At 44.6% G+C, this 25,433-nt stretch overlaps 1 protein-coding gene across 1 annotated transcript; it reads right to left on the reverse strand.

Annotated features, from left to right (window-relative positions):
* Positions 1-1,063: 1,063 nt before the first annotated feature.
* On the reverse strand, positions 1,064-24,817 carry LOC121723405 (disintegrin and metalloproteinase domain-containing protein 10-like). Its single transcript, XM_042109030.1, has 16 exons — positions 24,219-24,817; positions 19,815-19,965; positions 18,557-18,675; positions 17,000-17,158; positions 15,455-15,555; positions 9,340-9,498; positions 9,029-9,121; positions 7,321-7,504; positions 6,967-7,130; positions 6,355-6,538; positions 5,624-5,774; positions 5,116-5,299; positions 4,830-4,938; positions 4,378-4,598; positions 3,786-3,912; positions 1,064-2,056 (listed from the first exon to the last, which is right to left on the reverse strand). The coding sequence occupies exons 1-16, from the start codon at positions 24,283-24,285 to the stop codon at positions 1,863-1,865; spliced, it is 2,367 nt and encodes a 788-aa protein (XP_041964964.1). The 5' UTR covers positions 24,286-24,817; the 3' UTR covers positions 1,064-1,862.
* Between the last annotated feature and the right edge of the window lie 616 nt (positions 24,818-25,433).

The raw sequence follows: 25,433 nt of genomic DNA on the forward strand, positions 1-25,433 counted from the left end.
GATCTAGTTCTCAATGTCACTCAAACATCTAGACGCTATAGTTAGTGGTTCTTAATCAATGTCCTCATAATAAGAAATCATTTTAAAATGCAAACGTGATTACGAAAGAAAGAAGGGGAAAATAAGCATGTTCATTAAAAGCTACTTCATCAGTCATTTCTCCTTAGCTTAAGAGTCCTCGCTCATGCACCCTAGTGGCAAACAAAGCTGACACAACAGCTACGAGAAAAACAAAGAGATAAGTGAGTTAAAAAAAAAAAAAAAATTGAGCTCGGCGGCTCAGAGATGTGACCTTTGACATTTGCGGGTGTGGCTGCAGAGAGCAGTCAGAGAGGCCCTAACGACATGAGGGGAGCATCCCCATGGAAACTCTGACGGATGCAGGCAATGGATATGCTTGCACATGGACAACAGCTGACTGCCACGGCCCCTTCACTTGCACACAGACAACAGGCTGACCGCCATGGCCCCTTCATTTGATTGATCAACTTACTGATTGATTGATCGATCCCTTCTGCTGATCGACTTCTGCATCCAAGAGTTAAACAATATCTCCATTAGTGTAATGTTTTCAAATCCTGAGAATGTTGATCACAACTGCGAGTAATTTCTTTCGACAGTAGAAGAAATAAGTTTTGCTCTCACGTAATATACAATTCTTTACAGTCATTCATCTGTACAGTCCCCAAGATTCTGCTAAGGGAAACACAAGGCTTCATCTTCAGCTTTTACAAAGCAAAGAAAACTAGAAATAAAGAAGCAGAGAAGAAAAGAGGAGGAAAGAAAGAGGAGAAAAGAGGAGAAGAGGAGAGATGAAATGAAGAGAGAGAGCAGAGGAGGGGAGAGGGAGAGAGAGGGGGTGCCAGGTCTGAAGGGGGAGAGAGGAGAAGAGTGAGAAGAGTGAGAAGAGAGAGAGAGAGAGAGAGAGAGAGAGAGAGAGAGAAAGGAGAGGAGAGAGAGAGGGGGGAAAGAGGGAGAGAGAGAGGAGAGGTCTAAAAAGGAGGAGAGAGGAGGAAAAGAGGAGAGAGAGAGAGAGGAAAGAGGGAGAGAGAGAGGAGAGGTCTAAAAAGGAGGAGAGAGGAGGAAAAGAGGAGAGAGAGAGAGAGAGAGAGAGAGAGAGAGAGAGAGAGAGAGAGAGAGAGAGAGAGAGAGAGAGGTCTAAAGAGGAGGAGAGAGGTCTCAACTTTCTCAGGTGTGGCCTGAGGAGGAGAACTGGATCTGGAGAAATGTGAGGAAATTTGAAGACGTGATTAAGAGACAGAACAGCCGACCTCACTCGAAACCGCTGAGGTGGTGGTCTAGACATGGTCCCATTCATCCCCAGCTGACCAGCCAACAGCACACACACACATGCCCACCCTCTCCACACAGATCTCTAGCTCATCTCACAGAGGCCATTTGGAAAGAATTCCGAGTGAGAATGAGGTGTGACAGCGATTGAAAGGAGAGGAGAGAGATTCGTAGAGACATAAGATAGAGAATATAAGACATCCTTCAGAACGGCTTGATGCACGTAATATATCAGCATCAAGACCCACCCCCTCTAAACTCATGATTGTGTGTGTGTGTGTGTGTGTGTGTGTGCGTGTAGGAAGCAGAATGATTGGCTCATCTTCATATTGTATGACGTTCTTGTGTAAACCCAGCATTTGTCATTTCTCTTGTCCAGTGTGCGTTTATGGGTGTGTGTGTGTGTGTGTGTGTGTGTGTGTGTCTGGCTACTGGGAATGTGTGTATGTTTGGGTGTGTGTGTGTGTGTAGGTACGTGGTGGCTCTTTGGAGAAGTGAAAGTCCATCCCCCTGTACTGCAGGCACTAGGAGGGGTGTGTGTGGGAGGTGAAAGGTCAGGAGGTTGCGGGGGGTCAGCGACGCATCTGTCCCATCTGGTAGTTCTCGCGTGGCTGGCGGTGGTGGCGCTGGGGGTGGGCGTGCGGCTGCCGCGGGTTCTGTCGGGGGTGCTGGTTCTGATGTCCGTGCTGGTTCTGGTGGGCGTGCTGGTTCTGGTGGGCGTGCTGCTGCTGGCTGGCGTGCTGGGCTCTGCGCCGCTTCAGCGTACCTGGACCACAGGGGAGGGGACGACACTCAGGTGAGATATGACCACTACACTCAGGTGAGACATCACCACTCAGGTGAGACATCTCCACTCCACTCAGGTGAGACATCACCACTACACTCAGGTGAGACATCACCACTCAGGTGAGACATCTCCACTCCACTCAGGTGAGACATCACCACTCCACTCAGGTGAGACATCACCACTCCACTCAGGTGAGACATCACCACTCCACTCAGGTGAGACATCACCACTCCACTCAGGTGAGACATCACCACTCCACTCAGGTGAGACATCTCCACTACACTCAGGTGAAACATGGGTGGGGGAAGTTTGGGGTTGCTGCTCTGTGTGTGTGTGTGTGTCTGTGTTTGTGAGACATCACCACTCCACTCAGGTGAAACATATCCACTACACTCAGGTGAGACGTCACCACTACACTCAGGTGAGATATCTCCACTACACTCAGGTGAGACATCGGCACTACACTCAAGTGAGACATCTGCACTACACTCAGGTGAGACATCACCACTCAGATGAGACATCACCACTCAGATGAGACATCACCACTACACTCAGGTGAAACTTGGGTGGGGGTAGTTTGGGGTTGCTGCTGTGTGTGTGTGTGTGTGTGTGTGTGTGTGTGTGTGTGTGTGTGTGTGTGTGTGTGTGTGTGTGTGTGTGTGTGTGTGTGTGTGTGTGTGTGTGTGCACACTCACTGGGCAGAGGTTTGGGTCGGGGTAGAGGTCTGCACTCCCGCAGGAGTCTCAAGCAAAACAGTGCAGCGCGGGACATGTTGTGAAAGCTCTGTGCGGGAGCGGGCGGCAGAGGTGCGTTTGCAGGTGCAGGAGACACAGATGATTCACTGCACTCCCGCAAATTAAATATGTGTGTAAAGTAACATAGAAATGATTTAAGTAGTGTATAGAATTATAGTTGAGCTGGATATTGTGTTAGGCAGCATTAAAATAATGGGTTTTAAGCACCCCAACTGTCATTTAGGGCCTACGTGGGTTCAATTCTTTCCTGTTGCTCCGTTGTTGAAACTCAAAATTGAAACCATGACGAAGGAAGAGGACACCACAAGGCTACTTCAGATGTTAGTGCCTTTCTAAAGAACAAATGCCAGCTAGCATAGCTGTGTTACAGTAGCCTACATTCAGAATAAAAAAAACTTTAAATCAGACATCTGACAGTCTTTTTCAGTTGTGTGTGTCAAGTGCTCCTTTTGTGAGACAGAAGGCAAAACGGAATATCCCTCCTGCATATCCTGCGGGCTTTTGCGGGTGGGACCTAATGTTACAAATGCAGGAGTGCCACATAGATGCCACAGCGGGACAGAATGTTGCGGAAGCGGGACTGAAGATTCTGTCCTGCGCAGACCTCTTGGTGGGGGTAGTTTGGGGTTGCTGCTGTGCATGTGCGTGTGTACGTGTGTGTGTGTGTATACTCACCGGGCAGTGGTTTGGGTGGGGGAAGTTTGGGGTTGCTGCTGTGCATGTGCGTGTGTACGTGTGTGTGTGTGTATACTCACCGGGCAGTGGTTTGGGTGGGGGTAGTTTGGGGTTGCTGCTGTGCATGTGTGTGTGTACGTGTGTGTGTGTGTACTCACCGGGCAGTGGTTTGGGTGGGGGAAGTTTGGGGTTGCTGCTGTTGCTGTGTGTGTGTGTGTATGTGTGTGTGTATGTGTGTGTGTATGTGTGTGTGTGTGTGTGTGTGTGTTTGCACTCACCGGGCAGTGGTTTGGGTGGGGGAAGTTTGGGGTTGCTGCTGGGAGTGTGGACGCTGCAGATCTTGATGAAACCGGCCATCAGCATGATCAAAGCAATGCCCATCAGCAGAACTGCCCACCAGTACGCCTGTGGACCAACACACACATGCTTTTATTTGGACCAACACACACGCATGCTTTTATTTGGACCAACACACACGCATGCTTTTATTTGGACCAACACACACATATGCTTTTATTTGGACCAGAGCAACAGAAAAACAACAACAAAGACAAAAACAAGATCCAAATATGGAAGGAAAAGTTATTGATTGTTTATTTTATCATTGTTTATCGTAAGTTATTAATGTTTATCGGTTTACGTGGCCCAAAGTAAAGGAGGAGAAGGAACCTGATGACACCTGCTATTCTCTGAAGAGAGGGGTGTGTATGTGGGTGGTGGGTGTGTATGTGGGTGGTGTGTGTGTGTGTGTGAATGAGAGAGAGAGAGAGAGAGAGAGAGAAAGAGAGAGAGGGAGGGGGGGGAGAGAGAGAGAGAGAGAGGAGAGAGAGAGAGAGAGAGAGAGAGAGAGAGAGAGAGAGAGAGACGTACCACTATCCACTCGGCGATGTTCTCGTAGAGCTCGGGGTTGAAGATGGCCTTCTTGAGTCGGGCGAGGGGCCCATCAGCGTCCACCAGGCGGCACTTCATGAACACGTCACAGTAGCCCTTGAAGTCGTTACAGGGCGACCCGGCCTGCAAGGTCGTGACCTTGCGGTTGAAGAAGCGCACCCAGCGATCCGAGCCCGTACTACTGCACGTGCTTGGGTTCACTACAGGGGGGGACAAAGAGCACACAGCAACCAATCACAACGCAGGCGAAGGGAACAGACACAGGATTCCACTAATCACGTCTGATCCTGTGTGTGTAATAATGATTCCACTAATCACACACGTCTTGTCCTGATTCTGTTTGTGTAATAATGATCGCCTAAAGTGTTACTGTAGTGTGTGTGTGTGTGTGTGTGTGTGTATGTATATGGTGTGTGTGTGTGTGGCCTTACTCTTCTCCATGCAGCAGACATGACACAGCTCAGTCTCGTCTTTGCCGTCCACACTAGCACAAGTGCAGACCTCCAGTCCGTACTTCTCACAGATGGAGCCCGAACAGCCCTGAGACAGACACACACACACACACACCAAAAACAGTTAGTCGGGAACTCCTGCAGAGGCAACCACACCCATGAAAACAATACTGCTGTATGGATTTTGTTGTTTTGTGCATTAAGCACTTTGCCACACACACACACACACACACACACACACACACACACACACGGCTGGCCTTACCCCATTGAGGCAGACTTGCGTCTCGCCGTGGCAGGCGGTGAAGTTGGCTTTGGGTTCGGAAGTGGGGCACTGGGCGCTAACCCCATTGCACATGCCCTGGTGCGCACACTCGGACTCCTCGCGGCACTTCTCATTACGCCCCTTGTACGTACACTCGGCAGTACAGCACGGACCCTGGCTCGGACTGGACAACACCGAACGGGGAGAGGAAGAGAGAGAGAGAAAGAGAGAGAGAGAGAGGGAGAGAGAAAGAGAGAGGGGGGGGGGAGAGAGAGAGATGTTCAGTCTTTAGCTTAAAGTTTGCACTGCTGAAACATGATTATGATCACAAACCTCTAGCCCCAATACACCCTTACATATATTGCCTGAAGAGATTGCCTGCAAGTTGTGGACAAACAAAAGGGGGGGAGGTGGGTCAATATATGAGATATCACTCACCTGCAGACTTTATTAGCCTTCAGTTCAGTAGGCTAATGATAACAACCACGCAATATATGACATCACTCACCTGCAGACTTTATTAGCCTTCAGTTTGCATTTCTTATTGTCGGGCTGGTTGGCATCATAGCAGCACTGGTCCCGACACTGGTCACTATAGCCACAGTCACACTCCTCTCCTGGTTCAACAAGGCCGTTTCCACAGATAGGCTGGCCAGACTCTACACACACACACACACACACACACAAGTGTCAGGGAATGGCTTGCTCAGTCACATGTCAGATATACCTGATTACTTACATATAAAGAGTTAAACTGAAACAGGAAGAGATGAACAGCTCCTGGCGGACACAGTTCCACTGGCACAGGTGCCACAGGAGAGCAATAACACAGTTTGGCATTTCCACATACTCATGTACACTTCCAGGAGAGCAATAACACAGTTTGGCTTTTCCACACTCATGTACACTTCCAGGAGAGCAATAACACAGTTTGGCATTTCCATATACTCATGTACACTTCCAGGAGAGCAATAACACAGTTTGGCTTTTCCACACTCATGTACACTTCCAGGAGAGCAATAACACAGTTTGGCTTTTCCACATACTCATGTAGACTCCCAGATGACTGGACACAGTTCCACTGTCACATGTTCCACTCCGAGATACCAGGCGAAACACACACACACAGATATATATAAATACATACATAAAGGAGTCACCCACGAAGCAGTTGCACCCTTCTCTCTTTCACACACACACACACACACACACAGGAGTGTGGATGGCGCATGGACTCACCCACGAAGCAGTTGCCCCTCTTCTTGTCGAGCACCTGGCTGATGTTGCGCACGCTGCACTCTGAGAACTTGTTGTTGTTGAACTTGTCTCCGGAGGTGGCGCGCGCGTACATGATGTAGTTGCCCTTCTCCTTCTTCTCTTGGCTCTTCGACTCCCCCGGCGTGCACTCCGACCCCGAGTCATGCTGGGGGGTGGGGGGTGAAGACAGAGGAATCAGTGAGAGGGGGGGTAGTAGTGGTAGAGACAGGCTCGATTTGTTGTTGTTTCAGATGAGAGTCTAACAGTCCAGGGTTTTCAGAGGGACTTTCAAAAGTTAGGCTAATCACACACAGGTGCTTCTGCACAAACACTCAGGTGCTCGGCACAAACACTCAGGTGCTCGGCACAAACACTCAGGTGCTTCTGCACAAACACTCAGGTGCTCGACACAAACACTCAGGTGCTCGACACAAACACTCAGGTGCTCGACACAAACACTCAGGTGCTCGGCACAAACCCCCAGGTGCTCGACACAAACCCCCAGGTGCTCAGCAAAAACACTCAGAGCCCTACCTGGAGAGCAGCTGGTTACCAGCTATACGAGTTATAATGACAAGTTTGTCTGTGACTCACCGGCGAGCCGAAGTTGTGTCCGACCTCGTGGGCGAAGGTGATATGGGAGACCTTTGGGGGGACGTGGGAGGCGTAGTTCTGCACCGTTATGATGCCCGTGTTCAAGGATTTCTTCTTCCCATCAGAGTACAGCTTACTCTTCTCACAGATCCCACCCGAGCTGCCTGGAAACACACCAACGGGCGCGCGCACACACCACACACACACACACACACACACACAGAGAGAACATTGAGGGCATGAAGAATTCTAACTTTGAGGGCTTTGAAGCTCTCTGCATGGGCACACACGGGCACACACACACACACACACACACAGACAGACACACACACAGACACACACACACACACACACCTGAGGGAGCTCCAACCCAGGCCAGGCCGAGTACCCCGTCGTCGAAATCACGGTCAGTAAAGACGTAGGCCAGACAGTAGTCGTCATGGTTCTGCTCGGAGTTCAGCTCAAGGAACTTCTCCACACCGATGTTGGCGAAGCGGAAAGGGTTGGACTTGTCCCGCTCATCGCTAGTGGTGTTGATCTGGAACACATAGAAACACACAACCACAACGTCAGGAACACACAGAAACACACAACCACAACATCAGGAACACATTAGAAACACACAACCCCAACGTCAGGAACACACAGAAACACACAACCACAACATCAGAAACACACAACCACAATGTCAGGAACACACAGAAACACACAACCACAACATCAGGAACACATAGAAACACACAACCACAACGTTAGAAACAGGGAGAAAGACACACAACCACAACGTCAGAAACAGGGAGAAAGACACACAACTACAACATCAGGAACAGGGAGAAAGACACACAACCACAACATCAGGAACAGGGAGAAAGACACACAACCACAACGTCAGGAACAGGGAGAACAGTGCGCAGTCATCCTATCAAACAGCAGGAAAAGACGAGTCATTGTTTCTAACAGAGCCAATGTCTGTGGAGAGAGAACACTGCTGAATCATAAGGTGTTTTCACATATACAGAAGTCCCTTTTAAAATAACCAAACTCAGCCCACTAATATGTCTTTTCCACCAACAGAAAACCAGCTCTGTTCCCATTCGCGAACCAAAATTTGAACTGGTATCATTATCAGGTTGAAATAATTATCATAAGCCATAATTGGTGTGGTGATTTTGATTAACAAATTCATTTTTTTCTGATTATATATATATATATATATATATATATATATATATATATATATATATATATATATATATATATATATGATAACATATTTTCAGAATGAATTTTGATCTGAAGTTATTGCAAATATCTTCTTGAACGGTCAGTCAACACACCAGCCTAATTCACACTTTCTAATTCAGTGGTAGGCCCGCCCAACCTGGTTACTGTTGCTATGTCCCAACAACATTTAGCTAACGTCCAAAATGACAAGTGAACAGCAGCCTGTTCACTGCACTGAGCAGTCTCTTTTGTATGTTTACCACTGACAGGCAAGAATAGTTCAGAGAGATAATAGCCTAACAGGTCATGAGAAATGGTGAGCAATGTAATCCAAAGATCGCTGATTTCTAGATTGTCAGTTACCAATGGCTTGCATGAAAAGATATTAATTAGTCTAATGTTATAACTTGCTTGGCTGTAGCAAAATTGTCTGTATAATGAGCCTAATGATAACAGCTTTTATAATAAATGACATGCTTTTTCTTTTGGCAATGGCAAGTGAAGTAGGACAAAATAGGCTAGCCTACGATGCAAAATGTGAAAGAGAACCTGGGGCGGCTTGTGTTCACAATACACAGATAAGGAAAACTGCACCGCAGACTTCAAAGCTAACCGTGCCGAGAATACCTACTGAGACGGCCTCAGTTCGGTTCGCTTTAAAGGGGTCTGAGTTTGGTTGGCGTGTTCACATATGCACAAAAAATGCTGAGTCATCGATCTGAATTAATTTAGAAGGCTGAAAGGGACCAAGTATTAAAACACCCTAACAGGGCTAGCGTCTGTGGAGAGAGAAGACTGCTGGATCATAGTTTCTGAGAGAAGGTTCTAGGTCCCTCACCCGTATCCTCTTGACCATGAAGCTGATGTTGCGGATGCCCATGAAGTCGGTGCCCTGGTAGATGGCATCAATGGCCTTCACGTGGCTGGAGATCTGCCCAGGAGAAGAAGGCAGTAGGCCACAGAGATGATGCCCATTCACACAGGTTAACACAGAACCACAATATAACCTTACTGTAGTACTGTACTTACACCAATCTTAACACCAAAGGAAAATTATGTCCACAACAGGCTAGAGTGTGTATGTGTGCTGGGTTAGTACTCGAGTGTGTGTGTATGTGTAAGTGTGAGCTGGGTCAAGCCCCTGCTTGCCTGTGCGATGACAGCCTCCCTGGTCTTGTAGTACTTGTAGAAGAGGTGGTCTGTCTGGATGAAGAGCTGGCAGGTGTTCTTCTCTGGCTGGGCCATCCTCCTCTTCCTTAACAGCACGGGCCCCTCACCAGGCTCCGCCTCCAGCAGCTCATTCTGCTCCTACACAGAGGAACACTCTGGTCAGACAACTTAGACTCTAGATCTATTTATCCGCTCACCTCAACACCACTACACTATCCATCCGCTCAGCCCAACACCACACTGCCTATCTATCTATCCATTCATCTCAACCACACTACACTATCTATCTATCTACCCACTCATCTCAATACCACTACACTATTTACCTATCTACCCACTCATCTCAACACCACTACACTATCTACCCACTCATCTCAACACCACTACACTATCCATCCGCTCAGCCCAACACCACACTGCCTATCTATCTATCCATTCATCTCAACCACACTACACTATCTATCTATCTACCCACTCATCTCAATACCACTACACTATTTACCTATCTACCCACTCATCTCAACACCACTACACTATCTACCCACTCATCTCAACACCACTACATTATCTACCTATCTACTCAGCTCAACACCACTATAATCAATCAATCAATCAATCAATCAATCTATATCTATCTATCTATCTATCACCTCAACACCACTACACTATCCATCCGCTCAGCCCAACACCACACTGCCTATCTATCTGTCTATCCATTCATCTCAACACCACTACACTATCTATCTACCCACTCATCTCAAAACCATTACACTATCTACCTACTTATACGCTCAGCCCAACACCACTACACTATCTACCTATTTATCCGCTCATCTCAACACCACTACACTATCTACCTATCTACCCACTCATCTCAACACCACTACACTATCTACCCACTCATCTCAACACCACTACACTATCTACCTACTTATCCGCTCAGCCCAACACCACTACACTATCTACCTATTTATCCGCTCATCTCAACACCACTACACTATCTACCTATCTATCGGCTCATCTCAACACCACTACACTACCTATTAGGGCTGTAACGATACAAACCGAATCGTGAGTTTGGTGTATCACGATTTTTGACCCATGGTTCGATACATACCTCGATTTTTTGTGTGTGTGGATAAGGTTATTTTTTTAACTAGATATTTTATTAAATAACATTGAATAATTTGGAAACTAGATCACGATATTTGACTATATAAACTGGAATTATTTGAACACTGAATATACACATATTGTATATAATAATAATATACAATTATTATATTCTGTCTCTTGCTGCTTCAGCTGTCAGCAGCTCTGGTTGAAGTCTGGAAAAATTGTAAACAAAGTAGCCTAGTTGACTAGCTTATCATAGTCTACTGTAGGGCTGCACGATTATGGCCAAAATGATAATCACGATTATTTTGATCAATATTGAGATCACAATTATTTATCACGATAATTAATTTTAGTGAGAAAAATATTTTTTCCCTAAACATATTGGACTTGCTATCTGGCTCACCCAAATTCTTCCCCTCACATTTACTCCCCTAAATTACTGCAAATATAGATTTGACTGCGACTTCCAAACAACTTCCAAACAAATGTTTTGTGCGTGCTACTTTGTTAATATTTGGGAAAATGTTAACAGCCCACCGGGAATCCTCCCAACGCTCCCCATTAGCCACTTAAGCTCTGCTTCTTGTTCATGAGTTTACTGTAATCGTTTAGTCCAGGGGTGTCCAAACTTTTTGACTGAAGGGCCACATTGGGTTTTGAAAATTGGCCAGCGGGCCACACATAAATAATAATAATAATAATAATAATAATAATAATGTTTTGTATTATTTAAATGACAAAATAATTTTGTTGTAGAAAAATAATTTCTTAAGAAATACTGTTAATTTGATGCTGTTTAATTCATTTATAAATGGTGCACTGTCACTTTAAGACTCTTTGCCAGCTCCACTCAAATAGCCTATGGCTAGTGCTGTGCCTATGGCTGTGCCCTCTCACAGTTTAAAATTGGTCAGTAGTGGGAACTACTGTTGCCATCGCCCTCTCTTCCACGCTCAAATGCGTCCCCAATTAAATGGACTAGCATAACGTAGTTAGATCTGCTGCAATGGAGATACTATGTATCTCGATGTGACAAGCTGTTTTGACATTGACATTGTAAACGTTCTCTAAGAAGAGTGTAAAGCAGTTTGTAGTAGCCTAAAGTTAACCACAACGTCGTCTATCGCTGGAAAAAAATAGCGAGCGGCCTATGATAAACTAATAAATGCTCGGCGGGCCGGATTAAAGTGCATGGCTGGCCGCAGTTTGGACACCCCTGGTTTAGTCATTCGTTGATATGTAAAACACTGACGTGTAGGCTACATTTTCATTATTGTTCACTCGTTTTGAGTAGGCTGTGTCTTGAAACGCATATGCATTGTAGGTTGCACATGAAGCTTATAAAATACATGAATAAAATTCACGGATCCCGTCGTTAGCTCAACTCTTATTACAGTAGGCTATAGGCTATCGGAGGAAGCAAACAAGGACTATAAAAGTTAACGTGATAAAAAAAGGCATGTGTGGTTTACGTCATGTGATGTGTTTCACGGTATGAGTTGAGAGCCCTGCTTTGCTTATATTTTTGGTTAACTTAACTTGCCTGAAATCAGAAATATTTTTGAACAATGGATGATCCGCTTCGAGGGACAAGCTCTTGGCCTTCTGCTGTGCCACACATTTGATTTTTGATCGTCGTTTATTGTATAGTCTAACTAGCCTACTAATAGTTAACATAATGTCACTAGTCCACAGTGCATCAGGCTGAACAGTGCAGGGAACAGCTGTCATTGGTAGGCTGCATGCAGGCACATGGTCAGACAGGTTTAAGGAGCGCTTGATTTGTTTTGTAGCGGAGCGTTCTATGGGTTGCCAGGTTGGTTCTATAGGTAGAGCACGCATTTGAAATATCGCTTGATCACGCAAATTTGATCGTGGGTCGTGATTAAAATTCGATTAATTGTGCAGCCCTAGTCTACTGGTTGGACTGTTCAGTTTCCCCACATGTGTTAAAGTTTCAAGGTAATACTTTTTCTCCTTGGGACAGGCCATTTTGAGTCTTTTGAGAAAAAACATTGGTATTGAGATGATCAGGCAACTGGAATGCAAGAGTTTTAAATACATTTGCGCAGCATGCTAATGATTCTAACCGGATTTAATAACACTTTAGCTAGTCACCTTCTGCGTCCTCGCTTTCAAGATTGTGAATGTTTTATTTGGATTAAATGTTCATGCTGAAGTAGCCTGGCGGGCCATCCTATATCATTGAAATGTATAGTCTGGAATCGAATCATTCACCTGCTTAATCCAAGGGGCGGGCAGAGAATTGTCTTTCAAACTGCCTAGGCATGCAATAGGCCAGCGCTACGACCATATCCGTATCCGGTCGGCAAAACGGCAAATACATCCTTCTTCGAAAGGAATGACTTAAGTGCATTGTGTTGCTCTACTTTCAAAGAAAAGCACAAGTCCAACTCCTCCAAAGTTGACGCCAACGCCGATTCAAACAACCGCTCTTCGTTCGCCATAGCCACCTTCCTTGTTCACCGTCGCAGGATGTCGTTATCCTGTTAAGCCCGCCTTAAGACTCTCTAACGAAATATAGCGCTGTGATTGGAGAACATCCACGGTGTTAAGTCAATAGAAATTCCTATGGTTCGATACTAGACGTACAGGCTGAGCAAATTAATTTGCCGCCGCTAGGGTGCGTCTAGATTTCTAGGCTAATGCTGAAGTACATGTCCATTGAGCGAGCGAGCAAGAGAGCCCAACACTACTATACTCTATTGATATATCCACTCAGCCCAACACCACTATACTCTATCTGTCCACTCAGCCCAAGACCACTGCACTTTATATTTTGGTGCTCTGATATTTCATATTTAGGTAAGAGGCAAAGCACTGATATTTCATATCTGAGTGAAAGTTCTCCAGCTGCCAGAGTTGAGAGGGACATTCAGGAGGCACAAGGGACATGGACCGCGGCCTGAGTGGGATTCGTGCTGATGAATGGAGAGTAGGGCTGTGCATCGATACTGAAATATCGATTTATCGTGTCGCCACTTGCCAAATATCAATATTTTTTATTAAAGCATTAGGCGGTGCAAGAATGTCTATACAGCTGACTATTGCGTTATTTTATTATTATCTGTCTGCTGAATTATCAGTATAATGTGATCTACGTATTATACTGCCCAGGTGGTAATTATCAGTATAATGTGATCTACTTATTATACTGCCCAGGTGGTACACAGCAAGTTATGTTTCCAGCTCTATTTTTACATTTTCAGTAAAATATCGCAATAAGTATCATATTGCAATACCGTAAAACTTCAAATAATCGCCGAGTCCCTAAGAGACGCCTGTCTCTTTTAAACTCCTGGCGTGGCTACAGGTTTGGGTTAAAGGCCGGTCTCCAGTAGAGGCCTGGTCTGTTTTTTAGTTTCGGGTTGTATTTAATCTTCTAAAACCCGTCAGATCGTCTGTTTAAAGATTCGCAATGACACAAAACCGTTACAGAAAGGAGGTTACAGCAGTGTAAATTTGATGTTGCACGTCGTTACAAGCCGTCGCAAAGCATTCACATGTCTGGTCACAGTTGCAAGGTTGCATCAAGTTGCTGCTCATCTCGTTGCGAATCTTGGGTGTGATTTGGGCTAAAGTATGGCGCAGACTGCGCACGTTATGATTAGATGGCATTAAAAGACTGCGGTGGGGAAAAGCTAGAGTTCCAAATTGTATAACTGTTTTCCCAATATGAACTATGCCTATATGTCTGACTTCGTCATTGTTCAATTCATCCCTTGTGTTTAAAATTTGCGGATAGGCCGATGGTAAGCTTGTTTTTATGCTGGCAACAAAACCGGAACGGTTTGCGAACGTTATTCTTTATTCTAAATGCCATGGCGATAAAGAGAAAGAAGTCAGAAAAGGAATTTACCTTAGACTAGGCTATATCAGAGCCCGTCTACGGACATTCTCTGGCTATATAACCTACTGAAAAAGGTTTATGATGTAAAGTCAAGTGTGCTTCTAGGGACTGGTGTGTGCACGCACAGTTTTTATTGATGAGTCAGAGTGGCAAGTGCTGCGCATAGTTGCAGTGGAATGTGGCTGCCCAGGGCATTATAAAACGTCTTACTCTTAGACCTACTCATACACGGCGGTGAAATGGCCTATTTAGCTGTCTAAATTCAAATCATATGCTGGGGGAGAAATCGTCTGACATCCATGATTATTTTGTTATTCAGCACCCCTGGTCAAAAATATGTTCCCGCGCGCCTGGAAGTAGGCTATGATTTGAATGTAGACTGTTGTCAAATTTGGCAAATACAAAACGGGAGAAACAATATGGTTCATGCTCTCTCATGCTGTTTCATTCATGCCGAAAAGGAGGGAGAATGAAACATTAAGCACGTTCCACTTTTGCATAAATAATTCCTGAACAGTTTTGGTCAGGGCTGATAATGCAACTGTATTTGACAAAGGACCGATATAGGCTATTTGCTAGTGAGAAAATATGAGCTTTCAGTGTGATACGATCTCTTTGTAGATTACGTTTAATTAAAACGTGGTTCATCTGTTCTGGCTATCCCCGCTTTTGGATCTTACTGTATCTCACTCAATGAACAACATCTCAACACTAAATGAATGATGATCCGTAATTGTCATCAGATAGCCTAGTCATATAGGTAGACATTCAGTGTGTTTGAAATAATTAATTCGATAATATTTTCCATCTTTGCAGAGGAAAAGTTTTGTGTAAAGGGAATTAAAGGCCTTTCTCATATAGACGCCTGTCTCTAATACTAGCCGGTGCAGTTTGGCGATTTGGGAAAATAAAAGCCCGGGCTATTATTTGGAGTTTTACGGTATATTGTGACGTATTGTATCGTGACCCATGTGTCATGATGCGAATTGTATCGTCCTTGCCAATGGAGAGGTGTGTGTGTGTGTGTGTGTGTGTGTGTGTGTGTGTGTGTGTATGTATATATGTGTATGTGTGTATGTATGTGTGTGTCTATGTGTGTCTCACGTTGATGGGCTCATCTGCCCCAGAGCTCTGGTACTTCTTCATCCTGTCGAACACGCTGTGGTCGGCACAGCCGCCTTGAGGGCCATACTTATGGGGGTAATCTGCAAAGGACAGAGAGGCACAGGTAGTATCACACCACAGTCTAACTCTAACACTAATATCACACCAGAGCAGTTTAACTCACACTAATATCACACCACACTAGAGCAGTCTAATTCACAGTGATATCACACCAGAGCAGTCTAACTCACACTAATATTACACCACACCAGAGCAGTTTAACTCACACTAATATCACACTAGAGCAGTCTACCTCACACTAATATCACTCCAGAGCAGCCTAACACACACTAATATCACACCAGAGCAGTCAACTCACACTAATATCACACTAGAGCAGTCTAACTCACACTAATATCACACCAGAGCAGTTTAACTCACACTAATATCACACCAGAGCAGTGTAACTCACACTAATATCACACCAGAGCAGTCTACCTCACACTAATATCACACCAGAGCAGTTTAACTCACACTAATATCACACCACACTAGAGCAGCCTAACTCACACTAATATCACACCAGAGAAGTCAAACTCACACTAATATCACACCAGAGCAGTCTAACTCACACCCACAGCAGTCTAACTCACTCATATCACTGCAAACTAGATCAGTACATCAGAAATAGTCTGTTGTCTCCTGAGCAGCTGAACTCTAACCAGCCGATCATGCATCATCTTTTATTCCCCCTCTGCTCCTGAGGCTCAAATCCCTGCTGGATGACATCACTCTCTTAAGGATGACATCACTCCTCTCCTTAACCTTCTTCCTCTCTCCGTTCAGACACTCATGTAGGGAATTCTGCCTGTTTACACAGATACACATTTAACCATCTCTGACTCTCTGTAAAGTGCACATAGGAAGGGAATTTCTCTCTTTCTCTCTCTCACACACACACACACACACACACACAGGTGAAGTGTTCTGCCAGAGGGGTGGAAGAGTGTTGCGGGGCCATTAGCTCAGGCGGAGGAGCATTTGAGCAGAGGCAGCTGCAGGGTGGGGCTCTGGGCTTCTATTACCGACAGCAGAGCAGGAGAGACGAGAAACGCACACAGAGGAAAGAGAACCGACCTCACACTTACACATGCGCTCGAAAGGACACACCCTGTGTGTGTGTGAGAGAGCTCATTCTTCTCAGTGTGTGAGTGTGTGTTTTGCACAGTGTGAGTGTGATAGTATGTGTAATTATATATTTTTTTTCTGTGTGCACGTTAAAGTGCACATAAGTGTGTGTGTGTGTTGTACTCACTGAGGTCGACCTTGTGATAAATGACTGAGTTAAAGGGTGTGTTCTTGCCTTGTCCTGTCCTGTCCTGTGTGTGTGTGTGTGTGTGTATGTATGTGTGTGTGTGTGTGTGTGTGTGTGTGTGAGATAGATGACGGAGTGGAAGGGCATGTTCTTGTCCTGTCCTGTGTGTGTGTGTGTGTGTGTGTGTGTGTGTGTGTGTGTGTGTGTGTGTGTGTGTGTGTTTTACTCACTGATGTCGTCCTCGTGGTAGATGACTGAGTGGAAGGGGACATTCTTGTCCTGCAGGTACCTCTCTGCAGGCTCCACGTAGAAGGTGCCGCGGTGGGTGGTGACGAAGCCCTCAAACTTCCCATCCACAACCGAGCCATGGCTAAGGCTGCCTTCCTCACCTGTGGGACCATATAGTCAACATCGTCATCATCATTACTGTCCTCAACACCACCATCATCATCACCATCATCTTCAGCAGCATCATCCACCGACAGTATGTGTGTGGCACTCATGTTGTGTGTGCGTGTGGTACTCATGTTGTCTGTGTGTGTATGTGGTATTTATGTGGTGTGTGTGTGTGTGTGTGTGGTACTCATGTGGTGTGTGTGTGTGTGTGGTACTCTGTGGTGTGTGTGTGTGTGTGTGTGTGTGTGTGTGTGTGGTACTCATGTTGTGTGTGTGTGTGTGTGTGTGTGTGGTACTCATGTTGTGAATTTGAGGTTGGGGGAAAATGTGTGTATGTGTGTGTGTGTGTGTGTTTAAATGTCTGTTTGCTGACGTGACTCTACGCCTGCCTCCTCTCAACATCACAGGAGACAGCATCTCACTGCTGGGTGGATGGCCCTGGTAACCGTGGCAACTGACTCTGCAAGGTGCTACTTTTCTCATTTTACAGGGATCATTTACTGATCCCCGTCATGAAATCAAAGCGTGAAGAAATGCATCTCCTGAGCCAGCTCTTAAACAGCACCGAATAAAAGCGTTCATCAGATGGCTTGAGCAGTTATTTTAGCGTGTGCATTAGATCTTTCTGTCAGGACGTAAACATCAGGACAGACCAACGGCTCTCCTGGAAAGCCAACACTGGCTGAGAGAGCGTGGGTCGCACCACAGATCTCTCCTGTGTGTGTGTGTGTGTGTGTGTGTGTGCACCTCACCATAGAGCTGTCCCATGTAGATGTGGGAAATGCTTGTGTGTGACTCTGTGCGTCTCACCATAGGTCTCATAGATGTGTGAGGTGTTTGTTGGGAGCTGTCTTTGTGTGTGTGTGTGTGTGTGTGTGTGTGTGTGTGTGTGTGTGTGTCACAGTAGATCTCCCCTGTGTAGATGTGAGAGGTGTTTGTTGGGAGCAGTCTCTTTGTGTGTGTGTGTGTGTGTGTGTGTGTGTGTGAGTGAGAGTGTATGTGTGTGTGTGTGTATGTGTGTGTGTGTGTGTGAATCTCACCGTAGATCTCCCCTGTGTAGATTTGAGGTGTTTGTTTGGAGCGGTCTCTTTCGTGTGTGTGTGTGTGAGTGAGAGTGTGTGTGTGTGTGTGTGTGAGTGTGAATCTCACCGTAGATCGCCCCTGTGTAGATGTGAGAGGTGTTTGTTGGGAGCAGTCTCTTTGTGTGTGTGTGTGAGTGTGTGAATCTCACCGTAGATCTCCCCTGTGTAGATGTGAGAGGTGTTTGTTGGGAGCGGTCTCTCTGTGTGTGAGTGTGTGAATCTCACCGTAGATCTCCCCTGTGTAGATGTGAGAGGTGTTTGTTGGGAGCAGTCTCTTTGTGTGTGTGTGTGTGAGTGTGTGAATCTCACCGTAGATCTCCCCTGTGTAGATGTGAGAGGTGTCATAGTCCATCTCCTCTCCAGACATCTCCACCTTGAAGTTGTGGGAGAAGAGTTTGGTGTCCCTCTTCATGCGCAGGTTAAAATGCCTGTCAGAGCACACAGACAGTTAGATAGACGGAAACACACACACACACACACACACACACACACACACACACACACACACACACAGTTCTTTTGTCAGCAGCACGCCTCTGATCTGCAGCACTCCCCCATTCCCATTATCTGGAAAGCACTGTGTCTCCGTGACATAGGCCAACCATGGCATGAGTCATGGTGTTGGAAGATAGTGTGTGTCTCTGTGACATAGGCCAACCATGGCATGAGTGAGTCATGGTGTTGTAAGATATTGCCGCCATGGAGGTGTGGACTAACATCAGAGCGCTACTTAGACAACAGAGGAGACTGTGGCGTGGACGCTAACATTAGAGCGCTACTTAGACAACAGAGGGGACGACGCAGACACTTGGCACCCATGAATAGACGATTTCTCCCAAAACGAAAGAACAATACTTCTAATAATATCAAAGAACTCACTCAATATACCCACCCATCTAATACACCCACCCTTCAGATCTCTAAGATCTAAATAATGATATGACACTAAACCAATACACCTACATAGTAGAAAGTTGCTGTGTTACAGAGGGCCGCTCAGACAATGGCAGATGCGTTTGTCATGTTATCAAAATGATTTTGGAAACGTAAGGTGAAAAGGTCAAAAAACTGTTAATGGTGCCTTTAGACTAGAACTCCATCCCAGAAAAGCACACACCCCACTATCAGAAAACCGCACCAACATGAAAAAAATGCTTTTGTAGCTCATATTTTCAGTTATGGGCTCTGGAACACACACACACGCACACGCACACGCACACACTCACTGTGAGACCATGAGATCAGCACTAGGTACTATGGGCCACTGTGAGACTATGAGATGAGCACTAGGTGTTATGGGCCACATTGAGATTATGAGATGAGCACTAGGTGTTATGGGCCACATTGAGATTATGAGATGAGCACTAGGTAAACCATCAGTAACTCACTACAGCCAGTGCTATGGATTATCACATGCATGGAGTAAGTACTGAATCAGCACTACTGGATGGGGAGTATGGCTATCCAAAGGGACTATTGAATACAGCTAATAACGTTTATACTGGCTGCACTCTCTAGCAGGTCTCTAGCGGAGTCTGGTATCTAAAGAGCACCAAACAGGCCACACCTTCCGTGTGCGTGGAAGTCGAGGTGGAGAACCCGGTCCTCGTGGTCCAAAGCCCTCTTGGCCCGCTGGTGTTGCATGTGGACCTCCTCAGTGTCGTAGGACAGGCCCTCATAGTGTCGGATGTACTTGTTCAGTGGGTTGCCGTAGTAACCTGTTCCAGAAACAAGAAAACGGAGGTAAAGAACACAGTGTTCCACAAATAGGCTATAGGCTGCACAAGAAGTGTTCCAATGGCATATATGCTATAGGCTGCACATGAAGTGTTCCAATGGCATATAGGCTATAGGCTGCACAAGAAGTGTTCCAATAGCATATGCTATAGGCTGCACATTAAGTGTTCCAATGGCATATAGGCTATAGGCTGCACAAGAAGTGTTCCAATAGCATATATGCTATAGGCTGCACATGAAGTGTTCCAATGGCATAGGCTATAGACTGCACATGAAGTGTTCCAATGGTAGGCTACAGGCTATATATGAAGTGTTCCAGCAGCATACATACATATATATATATATATGTAGTATGTATAGTATATATGTATATAGGCTATAGGCTATAAGGTGTTCAAATGGCATATAGGCTACATATAAAGTGTTTAAATGGCATAAAGGCTAGACCATTGATTATAAGGAGTCCCAATGACATGTAGGCTATTGGCTATAAGGTGTCCCAATGACATATAGGCTATAGACTGTGCATAAAGTGTTCCAATGGTAGGCTACAGGCTATATAAAGTGTTCCAGCAGCATATAGGCTATAAGGTGTTCCAATGGCATATAGGCTACATATAAAGTGGTTAAATGGCATAAAGGCTAGACCATTGGCTATAAGGAGTTCCAATGACATATAGGCAATTGGCTATAAGGTGTTCCAATGACATAGAGCGTGTTTCTCAAAATGTGGTCAGGGGACCACTGGGGGTCTACAAGCTATCCTAAGTGGTCTGCGAGCAGACGTGGTAAAATATAATATAGAGAAGTTGTTTGCAATATTGAACCAACTTGTATGTAAATCCAAACAGTTCTGAACACTGTCTATGTAAGATATGCCAGTTTAAATCATATGAATCCTCTGACACAATAAGCAAAGTGCAAAGACAATAAGCAAGGTAGGCTTATTGTGTAGGCTAATATACTGTTGAAGTAGGTCTAATCTTTTTTTTTTTAGGTGGTCGAGCTTTTCTTTTTTATTGGTCAAGTGGTCCTTCGTCTGAAAAAGTTTGAGAAACACTGACATAGAGGCTATTGGCTATAAGGAGTTCCAATGGCATATAGAATATAGGGTCCATATTAAGTGTATAGGCTATACATAAATTGTTCCACTGGCACATTTGGTGATGATGCAATAATGGGCTAATAAATCTGTTTCCGGGTCCAACAGCCTTCAGAGCCGCTCCTTTTTCTCCAAAAACAGTAAAATAAACATTTTTTTTCCGCTATACAGAGTAGCCTTTAAGATAACTGCACAATAATTAACATACATGAAGCACATGCAAGTATATGAACATATGCACTCAAACCCAAGTTTAAAAATGTGTGTTGTGTTAAAACATCTCCTTCCTTTCCGTGTGTCATAGTCTTCTTGTGCAACGCAGTCTTGTCCAAACTGACGGCGCACAAAACAATACAACACAAATGTGCTCCGACTGAGGTCAACCTGAAGCTGCACGTGTTTATCCAAAATGGAATTGACAATTCTACAGTTAGAGCACTGAGCTGAAATTTTTACCTTTGAGCTTCGAAATTGTTTGCACATAGTCAGTCATTACTTTGAGCAAAACTTAGAACTTTTTAGACATCGCCCTAAATTTCCATCCATACATCTAAATAGTAAACATTTTTCATAATTCCATACTTTTCCAGACTTGCACAAACACCCTGTTCATTAAGTAGAAAAGGTGACAACAATAATAGTCTTAATCACTACTATTTATAGTTATTACATAGGCCTATTTATTGAACAAGCTGAGAATGGTGTCAAAGTGGGTCAGGGATGTAATGCTACTGTAGAAAGGTTCTTGGACCAAGGGCGACGAGACTCAATACAGGTTGGAGGTCGACCATCTGACCACGTGGTGCAGGGACAACAACCTCCTGCTGAACGTCAGCAAGACCAAAGAGATTGTTGTTGACTTCCGGAGAGGTCACACCCAACACCTGCCACTGACCATCGACGGTGCTGTGGTGGAGAGAGCGAGCAGCACCAAATTCCTGGGGGTGCACATCAGTGAAGACCTCTCCTGGACCACCAACACTGCATCACTGGCGAAGAGAGCTCAGCGCCGCCTGTACTTCCTGCGGAAACTCAGGCGAGCAAGTGCTCCACCAGCCATCATGACCACATTCTACCGAGGCACCATTGAGAGCATCCTCTCCAGCTGTATCGCTGTGTGGGGCGGAAGCTGCACTGAATACAACAGGAAAGCCCTGCAGCGCATAGTGAACACAGCTGGAAGGATCATTGGTGCTTCACTCCCCTCCCTGAAGGACATTTACACCACCCACCTCACCCGCAAGGCGACCAAAATTGTGAGTGATGCAAGTCACCCCGCTCACAATCTGTTTGATCTGCTGCCCTCTGGGAAGAGGTACAGAAGCCTGCGCTCCCGCACTACCAGACTCACCAACAGCTTCATACACCAAGCTGTAAGGATGCTGAACTCTCTCCCTCCTCCACCCTCAGCTACATAACATCCTGGACATTGGACCCACAATGGCCGCCTGCACTACTCCACTTGCACATTTGCACACTTGCACACTTGTACACTTTACAACTTGGTGTTGTTGTCCTGAAAACACAACACTTCTGCTGCTCTTACATAACTTGCACCACTATGCCACTTTCTTTATTACTTAGGTCAAACAGAACTACCCAAGCCTTTTATTGGCCTGACTTTGCACTAGTATTTTATTGACTGTCTATGCACAATTTCAACCAAATTTTGCTGCTCTTATTTTTTCATTATTATATGTGCCCTCTTATTTACTTATTTACTTACTTTTTTGTTTACTTGAATGTTATGTTTGTCTGTGGACTTAAATTGGAAAAATATGTCTTGTCTTCACCGTGGGATAGTGAGAAACATAATTTCGATCTCTTTGTATGTCTGGAACATGTGAAGAAATTCACAATAAAGCTGACTTTGACTTTGACTTTGTAAAAGTTTGAGAACTCCTGGTTTACATCATGTAGGCTACTTGAAGGAAAACATAGTCTACAGTCTATAAAGGTTTTGGGAAAATCTGTTTTTAAAAAAAATCTAACCTCTATGATGAAAATTGGCAAGCTTTTAATTAATGGCTCATCTCCAAATAACTATTTCCTTAGTGGCCTAATGACTGACATGAAACATCTTACTAGGTAGGCCTACCGCTATGCATTTTACTGTTGTTCTAACATAGGCCCTTGTATTACATAGGGTCATATGCGTTTGTAAATGATACACTGGAAGTAGTAAGGAAGTGAAAGTCAAAGTATCAGTGGTGTACACTGTAAGGTGAGTTTACAATCAGCATTTTGCTGACACCATTACCTTATCGCGAGAACCGACATCAAATTTCAGACATCATTCCGGAGAAAAATGCTCATAAGTTAGCGAGTTAGCTTGTGTTGTTTCAACAATAACAAACCGTTTGGGGTCTCCATCAAACTACCTGCATCCAATATAATGCAATAAAACAAGTCGGTCCAGATATTATTGCACATTTTACGGCTTTGAAGTTAAAACCACGTAGCCTAACGTTGACGTTACATGAAATGCAATCATAACAAAGACCAACGCAGGGCTGTCATTCGGTGATAATGTCGAAAATGTAGCTTACATGCTAAGAAGCTAGCTTATCTGGTTGACATCAGCCAGCTAGCTAATTCAATCGATTTAACCACCCATTTTCAAAACAAAATTGCATTTTTCCAAGGTTCAGTTGGTGCGTGTTACCAACTGCGTCGTTAACAAGTGGTGTCGTTAGGTGTTTTATACTCATGTTGTAGAAAAATACTGCAACATAATTTTTTCTCGCCCTTATAAATCCGTGATTTCAACCAAATGCTTTGGGTCGCAGGTTAGCATCACTCCATCTTATTGCTAACAGGAAAGTCCAATAAAAACCAGCCTGCATCATCACTGCTCGCAAGCTTGGTGGTGCCAGGTCTGCATACATTGTATATATCCACTAAGGATTTTACAATTGTAATTGCATTTTAAGAAGCATATATTATTAAATCTCAAAGCCTACAAAACAACCGGTAGCAAGCTAGCAGCTAATGCTGATTTTGCATCCCACAGAATGGGAAGGCCAGATTCCGTTATGTTGCTCTCGTCAGCTGTCTCTCTCCATCCCTACTCTTTCACAGCGCGAAAAACGTTTAATGCAACGGAATGCAATATAAATGAACTTCGCTCACCTTGATTAGTTTTAATGAAGCACAGCAGACAGATCAATTTGATTATAACCATATCGGCTACATCCATTGTTAGGGCATTGACACCGCGTCCAGCTTATTGTCCTTCTTAAGGCGCAGCCGCCCTGTGTTTACAGCAGTTTGCTTTCATGGCCCCTTCTCGGGTCTAGCGTCATGACGTTAGACGCAGGATTACGTCTCTCCTTCAATAGACTATCCAGTAGTATATTAACTGTAAGTATTATGGCTATAACCAATAGATTACTGTTTTTAAAATATATTTTTGGAACCTATGCAAAATGCACTTCAGATACCACATTTCCATTAATTGTAGACATTTGCTGTAAAACTTAGGCTATAGAACAAACTGTTAATAGGCTAGACTAGACTACAGAGCAAATCGGTTTATGAATGTTATGAGAACCATAATCATTATGTTATCTTTACGCCTAGGCTACGCCTGCTGTAAGATATGCTATGCCTATTCAAACGAAGCACCTGATTAACTTAGTCAGACATGCAGGCCAAAAATGTTTTATGAACTTATCTCATTGTTTTAATAGTATTTTATTAGGTATAGTCTGCAAGATCAGACACAGTCCAGTCATTTTAAGCCAAAATAGGGGTCAAGGTTGAACAAATTGCAACACAAGCAAACTTAACTAATTTAGAATCCTCAATATGTCCTGAGTAAGGGGAAAAAAGCCCTGAAGAATCCCGATAGGGGAAAGTTTAGAAAAAGACCCAAATATACTCTATTCATGCGCCTATACAGTATTTTTCTCACGTGAATAGGGAAAAAAAAATTAACCTTCACATATCACCATGAAAATTACTGAGTTGATTACTTACATTTTTTGTTTGTCTTGATGTATTATACGTTTTTTGATATTGTTTGTTAACATGGGCAAACAGGGCATAATGTAATTACGTATGGACCCTTTCAAGAGAGTTCCATTCTCAGCATCATAGTTGGCCCCACAGGACTTCCTTTTTAACATTCCATATGTTATCTTAATGCAGAGGAAGTAGATTGGGGCCCAAATAGAACGTTCAAGCATTGTTTTTGTTTTTATTTTTGAAAGGGTCTATAGTTAATTTAACCACAACGGAGCTAATAGTCCAGGCAAAGGTCTGACCCAAAACTAATTGCAACAGTTGACTGATATACTGTCTGTCCAATCATAGGGGCCTGTATGATGCCCCTTTACTTTGCAC

This window comes from Alosa sapidissima, chromosome 11 (assembly GCF_018492685.1).
Source record: "Alosa sapidissima isolate fAloSap1 chromosome 11, fAloSap1.pri, whole genome shotgun sequence".
Lineage (NCBI taxonomy): Eukaryota > Metazoa > Chordata > Actinopteri > Clupeiformes > Clupeidae > Alosa > Alosa sapidissima.